Source organism: Heptranchias perlo, chromosome 16 (assembly GCF_035084215.1).
Source record: "Heptranchias perlo isolate sHepPer1 chromosome 16, sHepPer1.hap1, whole genome shotgun sequence".
NCBI classification, from domain to species: domain Eukaryota; kingdom Metazoa; phylum Chordata; class Chondrichthyes; order Hexanchiformes; family Hexanchidae; genus Heptranchias; species Heptranchias perlo.
In genome coordinates this window covers 45,063,376-45,081,472 of record NC_090340.1, presented here as the reverse complement: position 1 = coordinate 45,081,472, position 18,097 = coordinate 45,063,376, and the positions used below count along the sequence as shown (strand labels likewise).

The following is an 18,097-nucleotide window of genomic DNA, read 5'->3' as shown; positions in this document are numbered from 1 at the left end:
GGATCAGTGCTTGGGCCTCAGCTATTTACAATCTATATTAATGACTTAGACGAAGGGACCGAATGCAATGTATCCATGTTTGCTGATGATACAAAGCTAGGTGGGAAAGCAAGCATGAGGAGGACACAAAGAGACTGCAAAGGGATATAGACAGGTTAGATGAGTGGGCAAGAAGGTGGCAGATAGAATCATAGAAAGGTTACAGCACGGAAGGAGGCCATTCAACCTGTTGAGTCTGTGCCGGCTCTATGCAAGAGCAATCCAGCTAGTCCCACTCCCCCGCCCTATCCCCGTAGCCCTGCAAATTTTTTCCTTTCAAGTACTTATCCAGTTCCCTTTTGAAAGCCATGATTGAATCTGCCTCCACCACCACCCCCCGGCAATGCATTCCAGATACTAACCACTCACTGTGTAAAAAACATTTTCCTCATATCACCTTTGCCAATCACCTTAAATCTGGTTCTTGACCCTTCCACCAATGGGAACAGATTCTCTCTATCTATTCTGTCTAGACCCTTCATGATTTTAAATACCTCTATCAAATCTCCTTTCAATCTTCTCTGTTCCAAGGTGAACATCCTCAGCTTGTCCAGTCTATCCATGTAACTAAAGATCCTCAACCCTGGAATCATTCTGGTAAATCTTTTCTGCACCCTCTCTAAGGCCTTCACATCTTCCCTAAAGTGCAGTGCCCAGAACTGGACACAATACTCCTGTTGATGTCGAACCAGTGTTTTATAAAGGTTCATCTTAAAGAAGATGCAAGATTCTGAGGGGGCTTGACAGGGTACATGCTGAGAGGTTGTTTCCCCTGGCTGAAGAGTCTAGAACAAGGGGGCATTATCTCAGGATAAGGGGTCGGTCATTTAAGACTGAGATGAGGAGGAATTTCTTATCATAAAGTATAATGTGGGGAAATGTGAGGTTATTCACTTTGGTAGGAAGAATAGAAAAACAGAATATTATTTAAATGGTGAGAAACTATTAACTATCGGTGTTCAGTGAGATTTGGGGTCCTCGTGCAAGAAACACAAAAAGTTAACATGCAGGTACAGCAAGCAATTAAGAAGGCAAATGGCATGTTGGCCTTTATTGCAAGGGGGCTGGAGTACAAGAGTAAGGGAGTCTTACTACAGTTGTACAGGGCTTTGGTGAGACCTCACCTGGAGTACTGTGTACAGCTTTGGTCTCCTTATCTAAGGAAGGATATACTTGCCTAAGAGGGGGTGCAACAAAGGTTCATTAGATTGATTCCTGGGATGAGAGGGTAGTCCTATGAGGAGAGATTTGTAGAATGGGCCTATACTCTCTGGAGTTTAGAAGAATGAGAGGTGATCTCATTGAAACATACAAGATTCTAAGGGAACTTGACAGGGTAGATACTGAGAGGTTGTTTCCCCTGGCTGGAGAGACTAGAACAAGGGGGCATTGTCTCAGGATAAGGGATCGGCCAAATAAGACTGAGATGAGGAGGAATTTCTTCACTCAAAGGGTTGTGAATCTTTGGAATTCTCTATCCCAGAAGGCTGTGGATGCTGAGTCGTTGAATATGTTCAAGGCTGAGATAGATAGATTTTTGGACACTAAAGGAATCAAGGCGATATAGGGATTGGGCAGGAAAGTGGAGTTGAGGTAGAAGATCAGCCATGATCTGATTGAATGGCAGAACAGGCTCGAGGGGTTGTATGGCTTACTCCTGTTCCTATTTCTTATGTTCTTATGCTGTCCTCACCTAACAGCACATTTCTGTCAGGGTAGCTGGATAGAGATCAGGATCGGGAGGGGCCTGAGCAGAAGCCGGCAATGGCCTTTGGGACTGCTATGGAGCTGACAGGAGCACTCCTGCTCTTTCCGGCTCCACATTCAGGTAAGTTTTTTTTTACAAAACTCACTATTTTGGTGGCGATCACCAGCAGTCCCTTTAAGGACCGTTGGTTAGGCTGCATGTAGACTTGGTTATCCTGAACGCAGCAGGCTCGGCACCTGCATTCAGAGCAGCCTGATTTAGGGAAGAAGTCTTGAAACAGACGTTAGACCCTTTATTTACAAATGCAAAGGGTCTAATGCCTGTTTCAAGTACAGACCCTGGACACCTATACTGGTGCATTACCAATATCACTGGGGGTATGCGCTGCTCACCATATTGGACGCTTAGGCACCCATGAATTTCAAAGCCTTTATCTCATGGGATTTGGGCTTTCTCCCTCCAGCTATACATCCCAAGATCTAGTTACTTTTCTTTGCTGCTGTTGTATATTGCACTGTTAGTTTCAATGAGCGGTCCATCAATGCTCTCCAATCCACCTCCCGTGTTGTGTTCTATAGTCTGGAGCCATTTAGTTTATATTCCCATTGTTTATTTCCCTTTCCTGCTCTGATTACCATACATTTGTTCATATTAAATGCCATTTGCTACTCATCAACCAATTTCCCAACCTTTCCACAAAACTTTGTATCAAGTTTGTTTGTTCCCTATTGTTTAACTGATGCCCCGCATCCCAATTTGGTGTTGGCTACAAACTTAGACAGCTGTGTTTCTGTCCTTGGCTTCATATCCTTTGTATACACTGCAAACAGCAATGGCCCCAGCTCTAATCCCTGCCAGGGAAGGAGCATTCATGTCGTGGCCTGTCAGACTGTTAATTAGCCTGTGAATCCTTCCACTACTTCACACTGATCTCCAAGGGAAGAGTGCGAAAATACTAAAACAACAACATCCAGGAATAATCCTGAGATTACTACCCTTGAGGTCTTTTACTTTAGTCTAGAATCTAATTTCTCAAACACTCTCTGCGAGGCCTCCACCCTACTTATTCCTATCTCATTGGTTCCAATGTGAAACATGACTTCTGGATGGTTCCCCTCCCTTTTCAGAAAATTACCACCCATGCTGTAATGCCCTTTATCTTGGCACCTGAGAGGCAATACACCATTCTGGACTCCCAGTCATGGCTGCAAAATGGGCTGTCTATCCTCCTAATTATAGAATCCCCAACTACCACTCTCCTACAATGGTGGTCTTAGTCACACATATCTGTACCTCCATCTTATTCTCATCATATTCGTCAAGAGCATAGACTTGTCTAGACCCACAGGCTTTTCCAATACTGGTTCCCCTCTTTCTGCTGGCGATCATGCACTTCTCTTCCACTACTTCACTACTTCTGTCCATCTACAGGGTGACCACCTTCTGGAACATGTCCTTTCCTCTCCACTTATGTTGCGGAGTGTGGCCAACTGTTTCTCGAGCTCAGCATTCCTTTGCTCAAGCAACATAACTCTTTGACACGTCATGCACATGTGCTCCTCCTGAAAAGTTTGCAGATCCAGGATATCCCACATCATACATGATGTCGACATCACCAGCTTTGCTCCTGTTCCTGCCATTACTATACTCCTAACTTCTATGCCACTCTAAAATTAATTAATTAGAACAAATTCTCACTTACATGTTTGGTCTTGTAGATTCAGCCGCACTCTATCTCAGTACTGAACTTCTGTTCAGGCCAAACTTGCTCCCTTACCTTCGCTCAGCAAAAGTTCACAGCCAGTGCCTCAATCAGTTGGCGTCTCATAGCTTTGATGATTTAGTGAAAAACAGAGATTTCCCCATCTTTCTCTGCAGATTTTATCATGCTGACAGCCTACCCAACCTAATGGGGACAGACATAGGGACTTGCACTTCTGGAAGATCTTTACTGTGAACTGACTCATACAACAGTACTGGCATGAATGATAGAGTCATAGAGTTATACAGCACGGATAGAGGTCCTTCGGCCCATCGTGTCCGCGCCGGCCATCAAGCCCTGTCTACTCTAATCCCATATTCCAGCATTTGTTCCGTAGCCTTGTATGCTATGGCATTTCAAGTGCTCATCCAAATGCTTCTTGAATGATGTGAGGGTTCCTGCCTCCACAACCCTTTCAGGCAGTGAGTTCCAGACTCCAACCACCCTCTGGGTGAAAAAGTTCTTTCTCAAATCCCCTCTAAACCTCCCGCCTTTTACCTTGAATCTATGTCCCCTTGTTATAGAACCCTCAACGAAGGGGAAAAGCTCCTTAGTATCCATCCTATCTGTGCCCCTCATAATTTTGTACACCTCAATCATGTCCCCCCTCAGCCTCCTCTGCTCCAAGGAAAACAAACCTAATCTTCCCAGTCTCTCTTCATAGCTGAAGCGCTCCAGCCCTGGTAACATCCTGGTGAATCTCCTCTGCACCCTCTCCAAAGCGATCACATCCTTCCTGTAGTGTGGCGACCAGAACTGCACACAGTACTCCAGCTGTGGCCTAACCAGTGTTTTATACAGCTCCATCATAACCTCCTTGCTCTTATATTCTATGCCTCGGCTAATAAAGGCAAGTATCCCATATGCCTTCTTTACCACCTTATCTACCTGTTCCGCCGCCTTCAGGGATCTGTGAACTTGCACACCAAGATCCCTCTGACCCTCTGTCTTGCCTAGGGTCCTCCCATTCATTGTGTATTCCCTTGCCTTGTTAGTCCCTCCAAAGTGCATCACCTCGCACTTTTCCGGGTTAAATTCCATTTGCCACTGTTCCGCCCATCTGACCAACCCATCTATATCGTCCTGCAGACTGAGGCTATCCTCCTCGCTATTTACCACCCTACCAATTTTTGTATCATCAGCGAACTTACTGATCATACCTTTTACATTCATATCCAAGTCATTAATGTAGACCACAAACAGCAAGGGACCCAGCACCGATCCCTGTGGTACCCCACTGGCCACAGGCTTCCAGTCACAAAAACAACCTTCGACCATCACCCTCTGCCTTCTGCCACTAAGCCAGTTTTGTATCCAAAGTGCCAAGGCACCCTGGATTCCATGGGCTCGTACCTTCTTGACCAGTCTCCTATGGGGGACTTTATCGAAGGCCTTACTGAAATCCATGTATACCACATCCACTGCGTTACCCTCATCCACACGCCGAGTCACCCCCTCAAAAAATTCAATCAAATTAGTCAGACATGATCTTCCCTTGACAAAGCCATGTTGACTATCCCTGATTAATCCTTGCTTCTCCAAGTGGAGACTAATTTTGTCCTTCAGAATTTTTTCCAATAATTTTCCTACCACTGATGTTAGGCTCACTGGCCTGTAGTTCCCCGGTTTTTCCCTACCCCCTTTCTTGAATAATGGTACTACATTAGCGGTTCTCCAGTCCTCTGGCACATCCCCTGTGGCCAGAGGACTGGAGAACCGCTAATGTAGTACCATTATAATGATATAAACTAAATGTTGTAGGATGAATGAATAAGTCATCTTGTGGTGTCTTCCTAACCTTGTTGTTGTACAGTAATTTCACCCTTTTTTTCACCAGAATTTTGCACTCAAAGAACTGAACCATGTTTCATCACACTTGTGAGATCATTTATGTATAACCCATTAAAGATTTGAGAGTAGAAATTATTGCCAGTGATATTATCTTGTGTTCACACATGATACTAATCACAGAATTGTCACTCATACCTATTATCATAGTACCATAGCAGGAACAGCACAGGAGGAGGCTATTCGGCCCATTGTGCCTGTGCTGGCTCTTTGACAGAGCTATCCAATTGGTTCCATTCCCTTTGCTTTTTCCCCATAGCCCTGTAAATTTTTTCCCTTCAAGTATTTATCCAATTCCCTTTTGAAAGTTACTATTGAATCTGCTTCCACCACCTTTTCAGGCAGTGCACTCCAGACCAAATGCCTAAAAAAATGTTTCCTCATGCTGCTTCTGGCTCTTTTGCTGATCACCTTAAATCTGTGTCCTCTGGTTACCGACCCGTTTCTTCTTGTTTACTCTGTCAAAACCGTTCATGATTTTGAACACCTCCATCAAATCTCCCCTTAACCTTCTCTGTTTGAAGGAGAACAACCCCAGCTTCTCCAGTCTCTCCACATAACTGAAGTCCCTCATCCTGGCATCATTCTAGTAAATCTCTTCTGCACCCTCTCTAAGGCCTTGACATCCTTCCTAAAGATTGGTGCCCAGAATTGAACACAATACTCCAGCTGAGGCCTAACCAGTGTTTTATAAAGGTTTAGCATAACTTCCTTGCTTTTGTACTCTATGCCTCTATTAATAAAGCCCAGGATTTCATATGCTTTTTTAACAGCCTTCTCAACTTGTCGAATTGAATAAATGGAGAATATAATCATGGCCAGCAATGAGATGTGATAATTCCAAACATTAGATGAATTAGGTAGTTCACAAGTAACAGTCATAAGTTATTTATGGTGGGCTACACAAGTGGAAATATTTACCATATTCCACTGTTTGCTATTACTTATACCACAAATATAAGGGTAGTAATTATGTTGGTGATGTTATCATGCGAATGCTTAACCTGCTTACAACAAATTCCTCTCTCCGATTTTTAATAACACTTTTTTGCACTTGTGTCTTTTAGATGGTTAATTATAGAGAAAATCCCTTAATCTGGCTTGAACAAAGTAATGTCAGTGGACCTTTAACCAATATAACTCTATCTTCAAATGGCAATGAAGTAAAAATTGAGAATTTGTCAGAAACCTTTGAGGTAATTACAATTAACCGTGTATGGAAGGTGATGACTGGTATATTATAAAATCATAGAATCATAGAAGTTTACAACATGGAAACAGGCCCTTCGGCCCAACATGTCCATGTTGCCCAGTTTATACCACTAAGCTAGTCCCAATTGCCTGCATTTGGCCCATATCCCTCTATACCCATCTTACCCATGTAACTGTCCAAATGCTTTTTAAAAGACAAAATTGTACCCGCCTCTACTACTGCCTCTGGCAGCTCGTTCCAGACACTCACCACCCTTTGAGTGAAAGAATTGCCCCTCTGGACCCTTTTGTATCTCTCCCCTCTCACCTTAAATCTATGCCCCCTCGTTATAGGCTCCCCTACCTTTGGGAAAAGATTTTGACTATCTACCTTATCTATGCCCCTCATTATTTTATAGACTTCTATAAGATCACCCCTAAACCTCCTACTCTCCAGGGAAAAAAGTCTCAGTCTATCCAACCTCTCCCTATAAGTCAAACCATCAAGTCCCGGTAGCATCCTAGTAAATCTTTTCTGCACTCTTTCTAGTTTAATAATATCCTTTCTATAATAGGGTGACCAGAACTGTACACAGTATTCCAAGTGTGGCCTTACTAATGTCTTGTACAACTTCAACAAGACATCCCAACTCCTGTATTCAATGTTCTGACCAATGAAACCAAGCATGCTGAAGGCCTTCTTCACCACCCTATCCACCTGTGACTCCACTTTCAAGGAGCTATGAACCTGTACTCCTAGATCTCTTTGTTCTATAACTCTCCCAACGCCCTACCATTAATGGAGTAGGTCCTGGCCCGATTCGATCTACCAAAATGCATCACCTCACATTTATCTAAATTAAACTCCATCTGCCATTCATCGGCCCACTGGCCCAATTTATCAATATCCCGTTGCAATCCTAGATAACCTTCTTCACTGTCCACAATGCCACCAATCTTGGTGTCATCTGCAAACTTACTAACCATGCCTCCTAAATTCTCATCCAAATCATTAATATAAATAACAAATAACAGCGGACCCAGCACCGATCCCTGAGGCACACCGCTGGTCACAGGCCTCCAGTTTGAAAAACAACCCTCTACAACCACCCTCTGTCTTCTGTCGTCAATCCAATTTTGTATCCAATTGGCTACCTCACCTTGGATCCCGTGAGATTTAACCTCATGTAACAACCTACCATGCGGTACCTTGTCAAATGCTTTGCTGAAGTCCATGTGGACCACGTCTACTGCACAGCTCTCATCTATCTTCTTGGTTACCCCTTCAAAAAACTCAATCAAATTCGTGAGACATGATTTTCCTCTCACAAAACCATGCTGACTGTTCCTAATCAGTCCCTGCCTCTCCAAATGCCTGTAGATCCTGTCTCTCAGAATACCCTCTAACAACTTACCCACTACAGATGTCAGGCTCACCGGTCTGTAGTTCCCAGGCTTTTCCCTGCCGCCCTTCTTAAACAAAGGCACAACATTTGCTACCCTCCAATCTTCAGGCACCTCACCTGTAGCTGTCGATGATTCAAATATCTCTGCTAGGGGACCCGCAATTTCCTCCCTAACCTCCCATAACGTCCTGGGATACATTTAATCAGGTCCCGGAGATTTATCTACCTTGATGCGCGTTAAGGCTTCCAGCACCTCCCTCTCTGTAATATGTACACTCCTCAAGACATCACTATTTATTTCCCCAAGTTCCCTAACATCCATGCCTTTCTCAACCGTAAATACCGATGCAAAATATTCATTCAGGATCTCACCCATCTCTTGTGGTTCCGCACATAGATGACCTTGTTGATCCTTAAGAGGCCCTACTCTCTCCCTAGTTACTCTTTTGCCCTTTATGTATTTGTAGAAGCTCTTTGGATTCTCCTTTGCCTTATCTGCCAAAGCAATCTCATGTCCCCTTTTTGCCCTCCTGATTTCTCTCTTAACTCTACTCCGGCAATCTCTATACTCTTCAAGGGATCCACTTGATCCCAGCTGTCTATGCATGTCATATGCCTCCTTCTTCTTTTTGACTCGGGCCTCAATCTCCTGAGTCATCCAAGGTTCCTTACTTCTACCAGCCTTGCCCTTCACTTTATAAGGAATGTGCTTACCCTGAACCCTGGTTAACACACTTTTGAAAGCCTCCCACTTACCAGACGTCCCTTTGCCTGCCAACAGACTCTCCCAATCAACTTCTGAAAGTTCCTGTCTAATACCATCAAAATTGGCCTTTCCCCAATTTAGAATTTTAACTTTTGGGCCAGACCTATCATTCTCCATAGCTATCTTAAAACTAATGGAATTATGATCACTGGTCCCAAAGTGATCCCTCACTAACACTTCTGTCACCTGCCCTTCCTTATTTCCCAAGAGGTCAAGTTTTGCACCCTCTCTAGTCGGGCCATCCACATACTGAATGAGAAATTCCTCCTGAATATACTCAACAAATTTCTCTCCATCCAAGCCCCTAATGCTATGGTTGTCCCAGTCAATGTTGGGAAAGTTAAAGTCCCCTACTATTACCACCTATTTTTCTTGCAGCTGTCTGTAATCTCCTTACATATTTGCTCCTCAATTTCCTGTTGACTATTTGGGGGTCTGTAGTACAATCCTATCAAAGTGATCTCTCCCTTCTTATTTTTCAGTTCTACCCATATAGACTCAGTGGGCGAACCCTCGGATATATCCCCTCTCACTACTGCCGTGATATTCTCCCTAATCAAGAACGCAACTCCCCCTCCTCTCTTACCTCCTGCTCTATCTTTCCTATAGCATCTGTACCCTGGAACATCGAGCTGCCAGTCCTGCCCCTCCCTTAGCCATGTTTCAGTAATAGCTATAACATCCCAGTCCCATGTACCCATCCATGCCCTGAGTTCATCTGCCTTGCCCATCAGACTTCTTGCATTGAAATAAATGCAGTTTAATCTAGACTTCCCTTGGTCTTTGCCCTGCTTTCTCAGACCATCTGTCCGGTCATGTTTTGTACACTCTCCCTTACTGCCTTTTGTTTCTGTCACCACTTTACTTCCCACTGACTTCCTGCATCGGTTCCCATCCCCCTGCCACATTAGTTTAAACCTTTCCCAACAGCACTAGCAAACACTCCCCCTAGGACATTGGTTCCAGTCCTGCCCAGATGCAGACCGTCCAATTTGTACTGGTCCCACCTCCCCCAGAATCGGTTCCAATGGCCCAGGAATTTGAATCCCTCCCTCTTGCACCATCTCTCAAGCCACGTATTCATCCTAGCTATTCTGTCATTCCTACTCTGACTAGCCCGTGGCACTGGTAGCAATCCTGAGATTACTACCTTTGAGGTCCTACTTTTTAGTTTAACTCCTAACTCCCTAAATTCAGCTTGTAGGACCTCATCCCGTTTTTTACCTATATCGTTGGTACCTATATGCACCACGACAACTGGCTGTTCACCCTCCCCCTCCAGAATGTCCTGCAGCCGCTCCGAGACATCCCTGACCCTTTCACCAGGGAGGCAACATACCATCCTGGAGTCTCGGTTGCGTCCGCAGAAACGCCTGTCTATTCCCCTTACAATTGAGTCCCCTATCACTATAGCTCTGCCACTCTTTTTCCTGCCCTTCTGTGCAGCAGAGCCAGCCACGGTGCCATGAACCTGGCCGCTGTCACCTTCCCCTGGTGAGCCATCTCCCCCAACAGTATCCAAAACGGTATACCTGTTTTGGAGGGAGATGACCGCAGGGGACCCCTGCACTGCCTTCCTACTCTTCCTCTGTCTGTTGGTCACCCATTCACTATCTCCCTCAGTAATTTTTATCTGTGGTGTGACCAACTCACTGAACGTGCTATCCATAACTTCCTCGGCATCGCGGATGCTCCAAAGTGAGTCCATCCGCAGCTCCAGAGCCGTCAAGCAGTCAAACAGTAGCTGCAGCTGGACACACTTCCCGCAGGTGAAGGAATCAGGGATACAGGAAGGAGCCCTGAATTCCCACATCTCGCAAGAGGAACATGACACGGCTCTGGGATCTCCTGCCATGACTTAACCCTTAAGTTAGCTTAACAACAACTACAATGTCAAGAAAAAAAAGGAAAGAAAAACTACTTACCAGTCACCAGCCAATCACTTACTTGTTGGCTCTGACTTCGTGCCTCCAGCAGCTGCAGCTGAAATAAACTAAAGACTTAAAAAAAAGACGGTAAAAGAAACCCTCACTCGCTAGCAGCCAATCAGCTCCTCCCCTTATGCTGACGTCACTTTGGATTGTCTTACCTCGCTCCTTGAAGCCCTGAATTCTTTATCGCTGATCCGGCGCTCCGACACACCGCCCCCGACTCCGACACACCGCCCCCGACTCCGACACACCGCCCCCGACTCCGACACACCGCCCCCGACTCCCACACACCGCCCCCGACTCCCACACACCGCCCCCGACTCCCACACACCGCCCCCGACTCCGACACACCGCCCCCGACTCCGACACACCGCCCCCGACTCCGACACACCGCCCCCGACTCCCACACACCGCCCCCGACTCCGACACACCGCCCCCGACTCCCACACACCGCCCCCGACTCCGACACACCGCCCCCGACTCCGACACACCGCCCCCGACTCCGACACACCGCCCCCGACTCCGACACACCGCCCCCGACTCCGACACACCGCCCCCGACTCCGACACACCGCCCCCGACTCCGACACACCGCCCCCGACTCCGACACACCGCCCCCGACTCCGACACACCGCCCCCGACTCCGACACACCGCCCCCGACTCCCACACACCGCCCCCGACTCCCACACACCGCCCCCGACTCCCACACACCGCCCCCGACTCCCACACACCGCCCCCGACTCCGACACACCGCCCCCGACTCCGACACACCGCCCCCGACTCCCACACACCGCCCCCGACTCCCACACACCGCCCCCGACTCCCACACACCGCCCCCGACTCCCACACACCGCCCCCGACTCCCACACACCGCCCCCGACTCCCACACACCGCCCCCGACTCCCACACACCGCCCCCGACTCCCACACACCGCCCCCGACTCCGACACACCGCCCCCGACTCCGACACACCGCCCCCGACTCCGAACAAGTCCGCTCCTTACCTCAGGCACTCCGATTGAGGCCTACTCCCCGGGCCTCGCTCTTTATTTAGTCCGGCGCTCCGACGCACTGCCCCCGACTCCGAACAAGTCCGCTCCTTACCTCAGGCACTCCGATTGAGGCCTACTCCCCGGGCCTCGCTCTTTATTTAGTCCGGCGCTCCGACACACTGCCCCCGACTCCGAACAAGTCCGCTCCTTACCTCAGGCGCTCCGATTCATTTTTGTTTGTTTGCTTACATTTAGTTTTATTTTTCACTATTATGACATTAATTAAATCTAACTCAGTGTTGTATTTCCTTTTATCTTCAGATTATACTTCCCAGGTCTAACACAACCCAACTTTTTCCAGCTACATTTACCACATTTAGGAACCCAGTCATCCAGAGGTTCCATGTAACAGATACTGAATCAGCCATAATAATCTCTGTGGAAACTGAGCCAGTTACTTCAGTGCAGCTGTACCTCGGCTATGGGTACAAACCCAATGATACACTATATGAGTTTGAAACAAGCTTCATTCCACAGTACAGTAGTGAAGGTAAAGTGATGCTATTTGATGTTATTATGATGAAAACCATGAATGTGAATGTAGTGCTGGGAAGTTGAGAGTAGAGTTTTGCTAATTAAATTACCGGCAGTCAAGACAAAGTGCAGTATTCATGTCAAGCAGGGTTAAAGGGCAGGGAAATAATTGGACCATGAAAGGGGGAGGGGAGGGATGAGGAAGCTGGGCAGAGAGGAGAAAATAGAGGTGTGGGAGAGTAGGAGGATGGGGTTAGCAAAAATGGACAGGGAGAGGGAGGGGAAGAAAAGAAAGAAGAGGGGATGGAGAAAAGAGCCAATAGAGAAAAAGATGGAGAAGAGGGGCAGCAAGGACAGGGATGAGAATGGGGAGAAGGAGGGGAAGAAGATAGGGGATTGAGTGTTGGGGGAATGGGGAGAGGAATGGGAGACAGTGAAAGGGAGAGTAGAGATGATGAAAAGGATTGGAGAGGAAGGGGAAGGGGAATGGGGGATGGAGATGGTAAGACAGGAGAGGAAAGTGTGTAGGATTACTAGTGGGGACAAAGAGTTTCCAGGACGCATTTTAATTCTCTGTGTGGGAAGGGGCAGTGGGAAAAGTCGATCTCTCTGCTCATTGGGGAGTGGAGGGGTTCATGTCGGGCAAGGCTGCTTTCTCTTTGCAGTGGTGTGGGCATACAGTGGGCCAGCAATCTACATACTCGGTCTGGGGAGGGTGTATCAAGGGCCTGGGTTAATTTCCCTGTCATTTAGATGATGTGGGGTTTTCCTAGGGTTGGGGGGAGGGGAGGCAGAAAAGCTCGTCATTGTGGAGTAGGGGGGGGAATAGATGGCTATGGTGTTGTCAATGGATAGATAGCTCAATTCTACTTGGGTGTGGGTGGGTGAAGGGTCAGAATGATGCTCATTCAGGGTGGTGTTAGCGGTTCTGATGGGGGCAGGATGTCTCATCAAGGAGGATCAAAATGCGAAACTTGTGGAGCAATGAGAACGGGCTACTGAGCGTACACATGGGACTGATAAGTTGATGGGAGCATGGCGTTTGACAGGACCATGGAACAGGATAGCAGGCAAGAGGCCTGGGGAGTGGGTAGTCTGGGGCAGGCAGCTTGTTCACGTAATGATACTTGTAGATTATGGTGTTTATAATCCATAAAAAACTCATAGTGAAATTTTTGTCATAAGCCATAATTTTGTTCATCTAAATTTTAAAAAAGACAATCCAAGTGTTCACTTTTGGGCTGTATGTCCATGCTGTAGCCCACGATAAAACCTCTGTACAGATATGCCAATACAAATATTGGTATACCTCAATGTTTAAGATGTCCATATAAAGTGAGCAAACAGAAAGGCAAGTCCTTACAGGCATTGTACTTATGAAAATATAAAAATGGAGTGCAGTTATAAACTTTGAACAAAAGGACTCACGAGCTGTCATGAACCTGTCCAGTTCCAAGCTCTACATTTCTGAAACATTTTAAAACACTTTGTACAAAGTTAGACTAGAGAAGCTGGGATTGTGCTCCTTAGAGCAGAGAAGGTTAAAGGGAGATTTAATAGAGGTGTTCAAAATTATGAGGGGTTTTGATAAAGTAGATAGGGAGAAACTGTTTCCACTGGCAGGACGGCCGGTAACCAAAGAACACAGATTTAAGATAATTGGCGAAAGAACCAGGGAGGAGAGGAGAAGAAATAGTTTTACGCAACCAGTTTTATCATCTGGAATGCATTGCCTGAAAGGGTGGTGGAAGCAGATTCAGTAGTGACTTTCAAAAGGGAATTGGTAATATACTTGAAAAGGAAAAATTGGCAGGGCTACGGGGAAAGAGCAGGGGAGTGGGACTAATTGGATAGCTCTTTCAAAGAGCTGGCACAGGTACGATGGGCCAAATGGCCTCCTTCTGTGCTGTAAGATTCTATGATTCTATTCTAAGTTTCAGTACAATATATGTGGCTTTTCATATAAGCTCTCTCTTCCTAACAGGTTCAGTTTTTATATTGAAATCTTACCGAGAAACAAGAAATCAGACATTTTTTCAATTATTTATCTCTTTCCAGCTGAAGACTACAGTTGGATTATACATCCTGAAATGTTAATGGGCAGGAATGGTACTTATTATTTGGCAGCCAAACCTCTCCTAAAGTCCAATATTTCAGAGATCAATGCTACAACTTTTACTATACATACTTTCAATACTAAATGCTTATATTGGAACGAAATACAACATTATTGGTCAACACATGGATGTAAGGTAAGCTGAATAAAGCTTCAATACTACATAGAACTGACAACAGCACTGTACGTTTGCTGCAAGGAATTCTGTTATATGCAACAGATTGGAACAGACAAAAAATAGCTTATTCTAAGGGGTTAAATGTTCCAGGACTGCATGTAGCATTATTGAATAAGAAAGGAGCAAAATCATAAATTGCCTCTCCATTTGATTACACCTAACTGAATTATTCCATTTCAGCCGCTCTCCATCAGCACCAGGTCTGCAATAGAGAAAGCAAAATGTTGCTGTTACTAAAAAATGGCATTGCAATGAGCAAAACAAGCTGGCAAACTATTTCTGAGTATTTGAAATCTAGGAATTAATCACTGCAAATTATAATTAAACTTTGGTGCAAATATGCGGATTCAGAATTTAAAGGTGCTGAGATACTGACAGACTCCAGTGTCAGAATGGACTTTTTTTTAATACATTGTGACATGCCAGTATTATACCACATGAAACCACAAATGAGTTTTCATGCTGGTGAATTCACACTGTCATGTTTCTACCGGAAAGCAGTTCAGATGAGATTTACTCCAGTACTGATCTGTAGTGCGAACAGTGTATTAATTTATTATACTTACAGGTGCTTGTAGACAGGTTGTAGCGCATGAGAAAACTAAAGTATACTCACCACTAAATCACCAACAAAAACAGATGTACACCCAACACTAAGCTGCCAATAATTCTGCATCTTCCACAAAACAACCAGGAATAAAAAGAAATAAAAATACAACATCTTCTCAAAAGATCAAACACATACTCTGTTACAAGACTGCTGGGGATTGCTCAGCTCCCACTGCACTACCAAAGCGTTAAATGCCTGCTGCTAGATGCCAGTTAGGAAAAATAAAAATAAAATACTTACTTAAAAATAAACAAAGCCACACATGTCTCTAACTTCAGTTGAGAGAGATTCACTGGATAATTATCATGACAGTGGGAAAATATCTAATTCACACCTTTATAACCTTGATGTTTGACTTCTGTAAAGTTCTCCAAGCTGCTCTCCATTTCCACCCTCCACAAATTACAACTCATTCAGAATGCTGCAACCTGCATCTTCACCCACAAATATATTATGTTTTCATCACCTTCATGGTTCCAAGCTGTTTACCTCAAGCCCCCTGGAATTGACTTGACGGTGGTCATCCTTCCTTTCAAGATCTGCTATTGCCTTGCCCTACCGTAACTCAGCAATCTCCTGCAGCCATATGTTCTGGACATACCTCTGATATTAGGTTACTCTCTGCTTCCCCATCAGTGTCCACTTTTTCAGCTATTACACACTGTCTTCCAAAACTCCCTTCCAATCCCACCAACTTACTGTGTCCTTCACTCACTTTCATAAGCCTTCCCATCTCCTTTATCTTTCCAACATCCCCTTCTTCCCTCCAGTTCAGAATCCACTGTTCTCTTCTCTGCCTGTTGGACTATAACTTGGTGTTGTAAAATTGTTTACAATTGTCAACCCCAGTCCATCACCGGCATCTCCACATCTTAGATATTTGAGATTTGAGATGTGCTCTGAGATATTTCTCGGTATATGAGAAGGGCTATAAAAATGTAAGTTGCTGTTGAAAAACAGACCAGCACTGAGCATTACTTTGTTCTCCAGTCTCTCTGCTGGGACCAATCACCATTTCTGTTCTGGAGAAATCCAAACATGAATTGCTTTGAATTAGAGCAAATTTAGATTTTGGCAAATAAACTAGGAATCACCTATTTCGGACCATTGTTCAATTTGACACTCAATCGCCAGCCTGCAGTCCACTCGGAGGAGGTTCTAGAAGTTTCTACTATAGTATTTGTCTTTCATATTGAGCAAGGAATGATTGATATTTGTTTTATTTTTATCACGGTAGGTGGGCCCAAGATCAAGCTTGAAAAGAACCCAATGTCTTTGCAACCACCTTAGTTTGTTTGCTACCTCTTTCTTGGTCTTGGATGTCACGGAAACGGTAAAGTTATTTTCTCAAGTCAAAGACAACTCTGCGGTGGTCTCATTAGTGGCTGGTATTGTTGGAGTTTACATCATCCTGGTCATTTGGGCTCGAACAAAAGATAGACAAGATTTAGTGAAGGTGAGGAAACTGTTCATAAGATGCTGTAACTTTTTGTGGTTTTATTTATTACTAACTACTTAAATTAGAAATTAAGGAAAACCAGACATAACAATATATATTAATACTTAACTGAATTTGTTGCAATATTTTCCATGTTAAAGCCACATGTATCCAGATGATCTGAAAATGCTGTAGTGCTTCAAAATGATGGAAATGACGTGATATTGTGCTGGAAGAATGCAAATATAAATTTTTCTATTAAATTGGCATCGCAGATTAGTCCGATGCTGCCACAAACTAAACACTATATAGGCCTGAACATGAATATTTACTAATCGCATCAGAATAGCATCAATATTTTTAGTGAGTATAAAATTGAACAGAATTTGTGAAAAAAGCATATGAATGTTTTCTGCAATTATTACATTTTAGTGTACTGTTTAATTACCCTGATGCATGCAAAAGAGGAATTTTACATAGTTTTCCTAGCATTTATTTCAATAATTTTGCACCACAGAGTGGAAAAATCATCTTACAAGGTTTTCAGACCATCAGTGACTCTTACCAAATATTTTTTTGAATTGTGATGTCAATCTCCGAAAATGGTGCGCTCTTGCTTTGGACTAATTAAATTTAGGAAATACTGTATCCTAATGGGTAAATAACAGGTCATACTTATTCTATTTAAAGTACCCTTCCGATGCCACATATCACACATCGAAGCCCCTGATGATTACACTTTTGTGCCAGCTTCTAGATGATTCCACCTTTTTTCCGTTTTCCCCTTCCTAAAGCAATGTTCTTCACTGACAGGACATTATCTCAGAGAGCCTGCTAAGATCAAGATCTTGCTGTGTGGGGATCATGGGTCATTGGTGATCTGGTGTCCTACTTCTTAATGATGATACACGATCTTGAACAACAATCTAGTCATCTACCATTGCAAAGCCTTAAAAAATATATTACTGCTTAAAAATATAACATTTTACGTTTGTATCAACACCTTAACATTACTGTTTAGAAATCATTGAATTGTCTTTGCTTAAAATCTTCCTTGCATATAGGTAAAAAGAACCGTTCTTGCAGATAATGACCCATTTGCCAAGTACTGTTACTTGGTGAAAGTCTTCACTGGTCATCGAAGAGGAGCAGGCACCACATCTGAGGTTAGGGAAAGGAAAATTACAAATACTTTACAAATAAAATAAAATTGAAATGTTAATGGAGTAATTGGGGTTTCAAAATAATTTACTATAATTATGGAAAGAATAAAGCAATTAAGAATTGTATGTCATGAATGGAGAATAATGTACCTTTCCTAAATTGCAATTACAGAAGAGGTTTTAGTTTTTTTTTCTGAGTTCTTTGGATGTGGGTCACGCTTATTGCCTATCCCTTGTTGCCCTGAGAAGGTGGTGGTAGGCCTTATCCATGAACCATCGCTGTTAGGTCGGGAATTCTAGGATTTGGACTCAGTGGCGATAAAGGAATAGCGATGTGTGTCCAAGTCAGGATGGTGTGGGACTTGGGAGGAGACTTTCGAGGTGATTGTGTTCCCATAACATTGTTGCTCTTGTCC

The 18,097-nt window shown here is 44.4% G+C and overlaps 1 protein-coding gene across 1 annotated transcript in view; it reads left to right on the top strand.

Annotated features, from left to right (window-relative positions):
- The window catches only part of LOC137333431 (polycystin-1-like protein 2), a 119,269-nt gene that overhangs the window by 46,795 nt on the left and 54,377 nt on the right, over nt 1–18,097 (top strand). The window contains exons 13-17 of the mRNA XM_067997581.1: nt 6,425–6,553; nt 11,964–12,192; nt 14,235–14,428; nt 16,318–16,536; nt 17,583–17,684. Coding sequence (XP_067853682.1) covers nt 6,425–6,553; nt 11,964–12,192; nt 14,235–14,428; nt 16,318–16,536; nt 17,583–17,684 — 873 coding nt within the window. The remainder of the gene's footprint in view (nt 1–6,424; nt 6,554–11,963; nt 12,193–14,234; nt 14,429–16,317; nt 16,537–17,582; nt 17,685–18,097) is intronic.